This window comes from Leuresthes tenuis, unplaced genomic scaffold (assembly GCF_036924035.1).
Source record: "Leuresthes tenuis unplaced genomic scaffold, fLeuTen1.0.hap1 SCAF_6, whole genome shotgun sequence".
Classification (NCBI taxonomy): domain Eukaryota; kingdom Metazoa; phylum Chordata; class Actinopteri; order Atheriniformes; family Atherinopsidae; genus Leuresthes; species Leuresthes tenuis.
The window spans coordinates 21,250,193-21,262,312 of NW_027325360.1; the positions used below are offsets into that span (position 1 = coordinate 21,250,193).

The window sequence follows — 12,120 nt, forward strand, 5'->3', positions numbered from 1 at the left end:
TTAAATCCCAGTGGGTTAAGAACATGGGAAAAGCAGTGTCAAGCAGTATAGTCAAGTATCTTCTTTATCTTTGTAAGTTGCTGTCTAATTATTTTTCATTACATTGATGTCTGTTAACTGAAATTTAATCAGCTTGAACTTGCTTAATTCCTGACCAATCAAAGTTTATCAACTGAGACAAATTGTGAAATTATTTAAAGATTGAGGTGTCAGTGCAGTCAGATGTCTAGTTGGCGTATGAGAACAATAATTTTAGGATGAAGGAATATAGGTGAGGAATGTAATTATGATCACAGCACAGAAAGTGATGTCTTTGCTTTTCTTGTCATTACATTAAGGTGCAGAAGGCAGATATCAATGCTGTCAGACTTATTGTGCAAGGAAAGCACTTTATTAGTCACTGCAATTCACAGTTAATTTGCAGCTTCCTGTAGCCATATGAATTGGAATGAATGAATATTGTCTTTGCTATAGCAACCACACAAACTACATACTGTTTTTACAACAGTTTGTTATTTCATCATGAACTTCTGGGGATACTGAATCTTTTTTGTCCCACTTTCCTCTCTGTGTTTCTGCTCCAGTGAGTTTGCCTTAGTAGTACACTGTCTCATTTTCACTCTGCAAAGGCCAAAATCATGTTCACTGCACTACAAGGTTGTCAATGAATAAATAGCCAACCAGTCAGACCCATCGTCTCGCCTCACTCTGTGTACGAGTGAGTAGGAATCCAACCTTTAACAAATCTCAAGGTAACCCTTCGTTATAAATAAGTCTAACCTCTTTGGTCTGAGAAGCTGTCCTCTTTCACCCAACCGCTAGACATCTGAGAAACTCATATGAGCAAATATTGCTTAGAACTCAACCACTGTTCTTAAGATAAACCTCTCCCCTTGACACAAAGTAATGTTCACCCTATAGGGTCAATGTGAAATATTGAAATGTTTCCAACAGAGAATACTGTGTTGATAAGTCAGCATGTTGTAGAGGGTGCGCAGGATTGCCAATTATGTTTAGTAACCTGTGCAACATTCATCCGCCCACAGTCAGATCTAGGGGCTTAAGAGATGTCCCAAGCACAGAAACAGCCCTCTTAATCAGTTTGCTCAGTTTTTTGGAGTCACTAGTCCCTACACATTACTACAATTCTCCAATGAAAACTTATTGAAGATATGCAGCATCTTGAGGAACTTGGATTCCTCAAGATGAAGAGTCTGTTCCATAAAGATAATCTGCTTCACAAGTCTTAAAAGAATAAAAAACCTTTTTTTTAAAAAGAAATGTTATACTTAGTCTGTAAATTAGAAAAATTGTCCAATATTACGCATCTGTGAATGTCAAAAGTACTTGAACCCCCAAAATCAGGAACGCCCTTAGCAGTGTCATTCTGGGCACGGGCACTGCAAATTATCTTAAACAATAAATGACACAGTATGGTAATTGGTAATTGATAAATATATGTCCAAATAAATTAATGAATAAATAAGCAGTTAATTTTACAGTGATAATCAAATCAGATGTTTTCTATCAAGGGAATCAGATCTGAGTCAATCATCAGGAGAAAACTAAACCCTGTGTGTGGCAGGGCTGCAAAGAAAAATAAACCAAACAAAAAACACACACAGTATTTCCCAGAGAGAGCATCACAGCCTGTCTGCAGTTTTCTAAAGATCACACGGATGAAAATGTATTATAGGCAGAAAGTTCATGTTTGGAAAACAAAAAATAAAATGCTGTCGAATTACTTGAAGGGAAAAGTCTACGTGAGAAAACCCAGTTGTTCACTACGGAGTAGCCTAAATTTCTTCAATTTTTTTTCATTGGGACATTTAGAATATGTAGCTATTGGCTGATGTTTTAGGTCGTATTCATATCAGACATGCTCTACCTCTGATAAAGATATATCAATTCAGTCATTAAAGTTCACCAAAACACTAATCAGCATTTCTCTCTACCTCACTTCCTTACATTGTCACCCATCAGTTGCAACTTCAGTCATGTCAACTCAGCAGATTAGTAGGGGTGATATGAGAGTCCTCTTGTGTAGTTTTTAATGTTTAATTACTTTCTGAGTCCAACTTTTCTATGGTACTGTGAGGAGTTGCTGCATTCCAGTACAACATCCCGATCACACACAAGGCTGAAGTTGCTCTGAAGAGCACAGACATTAGATTTGATGCAAATTTTTCTCAATTTACCCACAGATTATCCCAAACATCTGCTCCAAATGTGCTACCTTCAGGCCTGAGTTCTTGCGCATACGCAGGCGTCCCATCCACATGTCGGTCAGCAGCATCTGACTGCAGGTGTGAGCGATGAAATCTCTGTGTTTGGCTGCTACCGCCAGCTGCAAGCAGGTGGCGTTGCTCCAGTTTTTCAGCTCATATGTCAGCAACTTCATGGCCATCTGCTCATCCTGTTTATATGACTGATCTAGGAGCTCCACTGCCAGCTGGGCAAACTCTCTGTGAAAAGATATACAAAAACATATGACACACATACATGTTCCACATGTCAAAATTTAACTGGCCCGAAGGCACTAAAATTTTCTTACCTATCATCTAGTTTGAAAACAGTTCTTGAAGCAATGGAGCCAAGAAATGCGTATATATGGGCATTTAAAAATGGTCATCAGTGATAAGGCTCAAAAGGGTAAACTTCAAAACCTCCAAGTGGTGCGCCATTATTTTGATATGTCCCCTTCCACAAAATTAAAATATAAATCAACACTCTCAATTTAAGGTTTTAATGAAGGTTTTCAACCTATGAAAGTATAGTTATCTACACAACACACCCACAAACACAGACTCTGCTGGGACTTGGGGGAATTACAAACAAGGACTTAACGTCACAGATGCAACACATGACAAAGTTCAGTAGTGTTGCATGAGCAAACCTGTATTTCTTTGAAATAACTGCAATATAATACATACAATAATATAATACAATATACTATCACACTTAACAGGCAAATATCTTGGCTTGTTTGAAAATGCCTTGAAAAGCAAGTGCTCCTTTCAGCAGATGGAAAGCGTTCACACATGTACAGTAAATAAATCTAAATAACATAATTATAACTATGAGTCCACACACGCACATACAGACATAATGCATATAGTTAATTGAGCTCCTCAAAGGAAGCCAAACAAATTCTCTGAGGAAAGTGAACTTAAAATATGCCATCTCTGAGGCGATCCTGTGTGTGTGTGTATTGGGGGAGTTAATGTGTTATCTAAAAATATTTTCCCCTAATTAACCGTGATTTCCAGAGCCAACATTTTCAACTGCGTTACCTGGCATAAGGGGGACCCCCTTGTATCTCTTTCATACAGCAAAGTCCTCTCTGACCTGTCAGGGCATGGAAATGAGGTGTACATCTGAATGTTTTTTGGCAACAAGTTATTGGCAGAGGATCTTTTTGGATCTTGTAGGTACTGGAGTAGGGCTTTTTTAAAATGTTGCTTGTCTCAGCACATCCCAAAAAATGTATGAGTAGATCAGGATTTAGGAAATCTGGCAACCAGATCAACAAGTTGGGCACTTTGTCATGTTCCTTCATCTGTTGATGACCAGTTTTTGTGGTATTGTAGGGCACATTTTCCTGCTGAAACCTCCTGCCAGTGGGGAGTGGCATTACCATAGGACAAGAAATGTGTTCAGGATATAACAGTGTTTCAGTGGGATAAAAAGTTCACATGAATGTCCCATCAGTCAACATAAGGTTCAATTCTATTCTTGTGTCTGAATAGTTTTCATGTGAAACCTTAATGGAATATCCTGTTGGAAACAACAAAAGCAAGACAAGAGAGACTGAGTGTGTGTTTCTCTGTGTGTACATTATTCATGTCCCCCACCTGGAGTTGTGGTTTAGTTCTTGGGAGATGTCATCCACCATATCGTTCTCTGATGCTTCGTGTGCCATGGCTTTACAGAGCTTACATGCCACCAAAGCCTTGGCCATGGCCTCCTCGCCATGCTGCCAAAAGAACAGTGCCATTTTCTGACGTTTCATAAGTACGGCCCACACCATCAGCTCATGGAAGGGGAAAGGAAAGTGGTTGATTTCTGGGTCATCCAAGTCAATGTCCACTTCTTCCTCTCGTTTTCGCGTCGTCTTTTGGCGGCCTCTGCGGATTGGCATGTCATCCTGATGGAGATCGATAACAAGTGAGTGAGGTAGGTGCAAAGATATGTTAGTAAATATTTTTTTATTTGATTTAATTTTTTAACAGTCACTGACATGATTTCTGACATAACATTATCATAGTTTGATACTGAGCTAGTTATGGATATATGTAGTCAGTGCTTGGATTCAAATTGTTAATCACAATGACAACCAAAAGGTTTGAAAATGTGATGATGTCAAAGCACTTACAGACATACAGTAAGACAACAAAATATATAAAAAACAAGAAAGATCAAGCACTGACACGCAAGGATTTGGATTTGAAACACACAACAGGTCAGGCAGCCATGCATATTAGATAGAAAGCCCTTTGAAACACACACTGCGACAAAAGCTTTGAGATGGAAATTCTTCCTTGTGTATACACCTTGGATACATGTGAGTGCATCTATTTTATAATCTTGTTAGGTGTATGATTACATGTTTAGTTAAATGTTATTGCTGTGACTATCGCAAGAGATATACAATACACATTTAAGCTGTCTATGGAAAAGGACTTTCATGAGGTTAAAAGTATAATTTTCTATATTTCATTTGTTTCAGCAGAATTTGTCCTAAATATGACAACATATTGTTGACTGCTTATTTGACAATAATCCTTCAGCTGGCTCAGAGGCAGATACTGACTGACAACAAAATGAAGCAAATAAACCCTTCAGGTCTTCCATTCAAACACTCTGGGACACACAGAACATGTTTAACTCTAAGATTGTTTTGCTCAACACCGACTATACACTAAGTGATCAATACAACTGAGAAGAATAGAGGAATGAGAGAGAGGAACAGAGAAGGGATAACTGAAAAACAGCTTTGATGGAATCAAAACTCACCTCCATCCCCAGCAGTTTCAGGGCTTTGGGCTAGAAAAATAACCAAAACATAAATAAACAGAACAAGACCTTCAATGTCTGTATTTCTTAGTGCAATATAATCTAGAAGCACCACAAAGCATAAACTTAAGGATAGGGCGGACTCACATGTGGCCATAAATATTCCTTAATGTCAATAATAAATGTTTCAGTTTAATGGATTAGCCCAAAAGTAAACCTATGCCAACATATGCATTATGCATTGGGGTGACTGACAGTGAACTATAAATAAGGCAATAATCTCCCAAAGCTGCATGTATCAGAGCAAAGAGCAGTTGTGTATTTTGTAAAAATCAGGGCATTTATAAATTATGCATTCATGGGCCATCATCTGAGCTGCTAAAAATAACCTAGATTTCCTGTGGGAATTTTGATATCTACATCTATTTCAAGGATTTGTTTTGTGTGTGCGTGCACATAACTGTGTGAGTACACTTTCAGTTTATCTAGAAAATCTCAATGAATATCGTACTGACTCTCTCATTTTTCCTCTTTGTAAACTCTCTGTAATGTTTATTTGCCTCAACATTATCTGCATCTCCCCAGCTTCTTTGTTGCTTTCATGTCATCTCATACGATGAGACAAACGAACTCACCGACACTCACATACATAAAAACGAGTGACAAAGGAAGAGCCTTAAGAGTCTCAGTGAGGTTTTGAGCTATTACTTGCAGCAACAAGGGCTTCAGTATGAGTATATGTGACTACAATATGATTATTTATTATAATAGTATATTATTCACGTAATTTCTATCATCATCAAACCATTCAGCGCTCCCTCTTGCTCTGTAGTTGGGGGCGCTGTCATCTAGCAAGAAACCGTCATCCCACCATGATGGAAGTGTTTTATTACCGGATGAAGGTGATCACTCAGAGCAATCTATGTATTGATCTGTTGTGAGACTCTCCTCTAAAGGGACATGTGGACTCTCATCCACTTATCCACTCATTGCTCCTCCTTTTTTGTATCATACTAATATCATACGAATACACAAATTCTGGTCATCAAATCAAAGACAAATGTCTCTGGTCTTTGCATTGAAACATTACCCAGTTACCCTTTGTGACTGAAGCTCTTGCCATCTGTGTCCCAACAAACAGCACTCTTTCTTTTTCTTACTTCATATTGAGACTAAATACCAGTAAACTGGCTGATCTTAGCATGCTTAAGCTTACCACAGAGCATTATCTGATACATTTGTACAGGTTTTTCCTTATTTATTTTTTTGACAAGGCCATAAATGCACACAATCACAAACACGTACGCTCAAACAAACTAACAGAAGTGCGCTATTGAGCCGAAACACATGGCTTCAGGCACACCTTTGTATAGTTCTGTTTTCATCACAGCTGTGGTGGTGCGTGAACAGCGGAGGCAGAACAAGAAAAAGAACATCATGTAATGTGCAGTGTGTGTTGTGTAAAATGAAAAACAATTAAAAACACCTCAGTCAAACTGAATGATCATTTGTGTGGAATTAGCTACTTATCTGAAATAGAAACAATACAAAAAAAAAAAAAACTTGATTTTAATGTTGAGTTTTTATAAATATATTATTCTAATACTTCAGATAGCAGCTGTAGCTTGAAGACAAACAGAATATAGACCTAAAGTTTGAGGATTAATAAGTTGAGAGGAGATTTCTGCCTGCTGGGTAATTTCTCCTGAAAATCATTTTGAAACTTTGAGCTAACTGATAGTATGATGAAAAAGTGCTCTTTATGACCATTTTACTTGGCCATTTTTAATCCCTGAGAAAATATGTTGTAATGCAATTTAAGTCCTACCTGCAAACTCAAACATTTGGCATGTTCTAAATTATCATAATTTTTGGTCTGCTCCATTCTTATCTACAGACCTACATTCCTAAAAAACATATGGGAGATTATTGTCCTAAAACTGCCCTGGATTGGGGGAAAGGCTTTTGAATAAATATACTGCTCACTCCGCTTGGAATAAAGAGCCAGTCTCACTAAACACATTGCAGCAATGTTCTTACATATTCAAGTTGGACATGTTTGATTGTAAATGTTATGATTGATCATTCTGCTCATGAGTGGCATGCAGCGACAATGTATATTAAGTTTTTGGAGGTTTGTTATTGTCAAAGACTTTGATCTCACCCTTTTAGGTCCGAACAAGTTATGGTATAGAGTTCTGAATCTCTTCCTGGTGTAGTTACATCGATATGCCCCACCCATGAGGTACTCGATGACCAGTCCAATGTCGATGAGGCTGATGCGGTAGTCCGGTGGCAAGTTTCCCTGCAAACCAAAAAGTGTTAACAAGCAACAACCCAAAAAGACTGATTAACAAAGGAAGGGAAATAGGAGTACAAAATGAACATAGACAGTCATACACACTCACGTCACAAAATCCATATCAAACTGTTTTTGGCTACAAAAGAAAAACGTGATTATCGGATTCACCTTGAAGTAGATCCAACTGAACCCTGGATATTCTCGCTTGGAAAGAACACACAATGTCAGTGAGTAAACCGCACGATAAGCAAGAGCAAGGGAAAAGAGGTACACAGAAACTCGCAGGCAAGATCTCTCTTCCAGTCTCTTTAATGAAATGGTGTCGCAACAAGTCTCAGCTTGATTGTTTTTATTTTGAAATTTTTAAAACTATGTGAAGGTCATTTTGAATGTAGAAACTTGAATCTATGCCTATCTCCCAATATTAGAAAAAAAAAATCAAAGTCTCAGGTATTACCTTGAAGTTTTGGAGCATGAGACTATAGCACCAAACTATTCTTCAATAGTTCAATAGTCAATTCTATAGAATTGAAGGTGAGGAAAGAAAGTATTCTGCTGTGCAGAATAGTCATAGTGGACAATGTCTGAGGACAGTTACAAATTATATAAAGAATTGAATCTGTTATAATTTTCATTTAGGAAAATAGTGTGATCTTCCCATTGAAGTTTAATGCAGGTTTGCAGGGAAGAAATGAGAGGAGGAAATGACTAACTAGGCTGGAAGAGAGCAGCAAAAGCATGGAGCGACTGACAGACAGCTATTAACACTGGTGGGAATAGTCATTGTTGAAACACAAGTTCTTTCATGAGAGCGCTATAACTGTGTTAACATTTGCTGTTAGTTCTTATTCTTTCAACCTCAACTTCAGACTCTGCAGTCGTTATCCTGTCCTTTTGAGTCACACTAGTTACCTGACATATCTTAACATAATTCAAGACATCATTTCTTCTCCTCTACAATCAGATGGTCCAGGAAATCATCTCTGTCCAATATGACACTGTTTTATAGGTGGTAAAAAATGTGCCCATACAAATAGCTGTTTTTAAAAACAGTTTGATCCAAGCTGAAACAATGAATATCAACATAAGTGGTATTTTAACACTACAAGGAAAATTAGCTGTGTAAATAATGATTTCATAAAATGTCAATGTTTCTTTTGAGTATTTCTACTGCCACTGTGACCATACAACTTTGTCCTTGATTAATTTGTCCAGAGCACATAATTCCATAGGGCTTTATCGTCACCTTTTTGTTCACTGACAAACAGCAGTTTTTAGAGAGCAAAACTTTTTCGCTGTTATAACTACCATACAGGTTAAATTTGTGCAATTTTTCTCTGATTATGGTCACGATAACCTATGACTACATATTTGTGATCTTGGAGATTTCACTTTGCAACAAACAGTCTGCTCGTGGGCTTAGTTTACTTGTATGAAAGTCCTACCAAAAATCAGACTGCTAATTGTAGTAGATTGTCATTAGAGTGGAATGATTTTGATTTCAAATAATTTGGGACTCTTTTTAAACCATATGTCAAACTCAGAGGGATCCACAGCCCTCTTTTCTGAAGGCTACAGATGGGCTCTTTAGATCTTGCCCATTCTGACACTAGATGGAAGAAGTTTAAATATGGCAAGTTCCACCCATAACAGCATCCATCCATTTTCTAGACCCGCTTAATTCAATTCAGGGTTGCGTGGGGACTGGAGTCTATCCCAGCTGTCACAAGGCGAGAGGCAGGGTACACCCTGAACAGGTCGCCAGTCCATCACATGGCCACACAGAGACCATGCACGCTCACTACTAGGGACAATTTAGAGTCACCAATTAACCAAACATGCATGTTTTGGGACAGTGGGAGGAAGCCGGAGTACCCTGAGAGAACCAATGTATACACGAGGAGAACATGCAAACTCCACACTGAAAGGCCCAAGTCAGGATTCAAATCAGGAACTGTATTACTGTGATCTCAGTAAGGAAGTACCTACATCTCAGTAAGGACGTTCGTTTTTAAAAATTATATAATCTAAAAGCCCAATAAATTAACACACTTCAAAAAAGTACACCTGTTTGGCTGTATTGCTTCTTAAAATAAATAGAAAAAAGTTTGATGCACTTATTTTTTCCAATTTTGTTGTCTGGTCGCGACATTCATACATAGATTGTAGGGATGCTGCAGTCAATAAATAGCTGTATTAGCCCTCTCATAATTCCCTGTGGTGATTCAGAGTAATAACAGTTTATCTATACCCTGTTGGAATACATTTTGACAGCTTACAGTGTTAGTTTTTAATTTTCCAGTGCAGTAGCTAAACTCAGAGTCCTGGCTAAGTTGCCAAAAGGAACGCTATCCCTCGGAAAAGCTCTTTAATCCCTCTTTCCTCCCTCTGCGCTTCCTAACTGTGGTATACACTATAATAGTTTAGAACAGCTGATTTTTTTTTTTAGAAAAAAAATTGTTTTCAAAACAATGGAAACTTGTCTGATGACAGGCAGATGTAGGCATTCCTTCTGTTCAATGTAATGTACATTAAGTCAAAAATCATGTGCAGCACACATCAGTTTCACCAATGTTTCCATAATTCTTTTACTTTAACCTGGCAATCATCAAAGCAAACTCAGAGGCATTAGCTACCGGATATATTTTGATTTCTTTCCAACCCTTCCTGATATTTAGGAAACAGGCAAAAAAGCATATTGGGACAAACATTTGGCCACAAAGCAACGTCTAGTTTCTGCTTTGGCAGCTGCAATCAATGAGCAATTCTCTGCAAATCTCTTGATTCATCTTTGATAAAAATCTAATGAAATGGGCCAGGTTAAACATGAAGCCAGCTGACATTGGCCTCACCAATAATATTAACACATCACCTGCAAGTTGAGTTAAAAAAAAATAATAATACAAAACAAGACTTGTTGGCAGAAGAGCATTGCACTCCTCAGGGAATATTCAGAAAGAAAGGAAACAATGATGACATAGTGACATCACCCGATGGACAGCAGTTAAATCTAATTAGCATCATTCCATGATACAATAACGGCACAAAAACACTCAGCTATACTAATGCAGTTACACACAGCTCTGCAAAAAAGGACAGTAATATCGCATGCAGTATTGTGTGTGTTTTGCATTTTGGTAAAATTGTGCAGTCAGATGTCATGTATTGTATTCTTTTGACACTAACATGTGATCAGAGTGAAAAACGCCCAGAGGAAAATGTGGCTTGACTGTAATCAGCTAAATTAATGAACATCACTAAATGCTAACGGAGATGTTGCAGACCTCTCCATCATCTCTTAACAGTGGGATTGGTCCTAACTGGCAGACAGACATGCAACGAATGGAAAATCTGGGTTGTCTTTGTTGGCAATAATTATCAAGAGATTATTGGAGATATGCAGCAAAGTAAAATGAGAACTGTGTTGCGATTTTTGGTAGCCAAACCTACATTAGAAATATGATCCCACCATTTCATAATACTATCACAAAAACGAAGAAATCCTAATGCATAAAAGTGTATTTGATTCAAGGGATTGTGCAAAACATGTGTAAGGAATTAGCCATTAATTAAACAAATTAATAAAAACAATTACATTTTATTGATATTCTCTTCATAAACCTCATAGGAGTTTTATTGAGGCCTAACCAAGCTCATCTTCAAGTTTTGTGGATACTGTCGTATCTAATACATGTACTGTTTGTTTACCATGGTGGTGTGTGCTTTAGAAAAAGTAGATATGTGAGTCATAAGAGGGATGAGAGACGTGCAAAGCTCTACACAGCCACCGCAGCCCGCAACTCCAGCTGAAAGAGAAAAGCCGGCCTCTATTTGCAGTGAACAGCTGCTAGGGCAACCAGAATGTACACACACAAACAGATGCAAACAGAGTAACATCCGCACATCACAAAAAAAGCAACTGAAACTCTATGTAGTCAAACATGTCCTCTTTAATATATAACATTCCCATCCAATGTGCCTGAGCAGCTACAGGACTACTGAGACGGTAGCTACTGTCATACCTTTTTGACATCTCTGACCAGGTGGTACAGTGTGTTTGATGGTCCGTGTCGCTGTTGAAACAAAAAAGAGGTGGAAAAATTCAACAGCATGTATTTAGAAAAGACTACGTTGTCACCCTCGTATGTGTGATTTTTATTACCGTGTTGTAGAGCTCTTCCAGTCTGGAAAGTGTGAGGAAGCGGTGCATGCTGACTCCATTTTCAATAAGTAGCTTAACAAAGTCCACCCTGTCCAACACTAAGGCATCCAACATTGCCTGTTCCAAGGAACCAACCTAGTACACAAAGAAAAGACAACACATATAATACAACCTATACAGGAGACCTGTGCTCTGTCTGTTTATTTTCCTCAAATAAAAAAAAACACTTTTGTATTTCAGTTATAATTATTCTTAAAAATCTTAAGATTTGAAGTAGCTTTTAATTCAAATGCTGCACAGTTCAGATCAGAGGCACAGTGCCAGACTTTTTTAAGCATTCTATAATATAAATATAAATGTTGATGTATTTACTGCTTCTTACAGGCCACTGCTGTCCATAGATGAAGATTTGACTGCGTGCAATGTCCACTCTGTTCCACGCAAGAGCCAAACTTAGCTGGTCTGGGGCTGAGGCGTTGGCACCTGTATGGATCCAGAATTATGACAATGTTTTACCATAAAACAATGAACAGCTATTTTTTAATCCATTATAAAAGCAACATATTACATTCCATGTTTGGGGGTCAGAAATATGAGGGTGGCTTGGTGGCATGGCTCTTAATTTTCAGCATTATTTTTG

At 37.9% G+C, this 12,120-nt stretch overlaps 1 protein-coding gene across 6 annotated transcripts in view; it reads right to left on the bottom strand.

The window, feature by feature from the left end:
- trpm3 (transient receptor potential cation channel, subfamily M, member 3) overlaps window positions 1-12,120 on the bottom strand; it is a 105,391-nt gene that overhangs the window by 17,533 nt on the left and 75,738 nt on the right. For 4 of the 6 annotated variants that reach the window (XM_072388168.1, XM_072388166.1, XM_072388167.1 and 1 more), the window contains exons 10-16: window positions 11,863-11,963; window positions 11,481-11,615; window positions 11,341-11,391; window positions 7,181-7,321; window positions 5,017-5,046; window positions 3,855-4,147; window positions 2,237-2,465 (exon numbers count right to left, since the gene is read on the bottom strand). In XM_072388168.1, coding sequence (XP_072244269.1) covers window positions 2,237-2,465; window positions 3,855-4,147; window positions 5,017-5,046; window positions 7,181-7,321; window positions 11,341-11,391; window positions 11,481-11,615; window positions 11,863-11,963 — 980 coding nt within the window. The remainder of the gene's footprint in view (window positions 1-2,236; window positions 2,466-3,854; window positions 4,148-5,016; window positions 5,047-7,180; window positions 7,322-11,340; window positions 11,392-11,480; window positions 11,616-11,862; window positions 11,964-12,120) is intronic. The other 2 variants (XM_072388169.1, XM_072388165.1) reach the window with 1 other exon arrangement.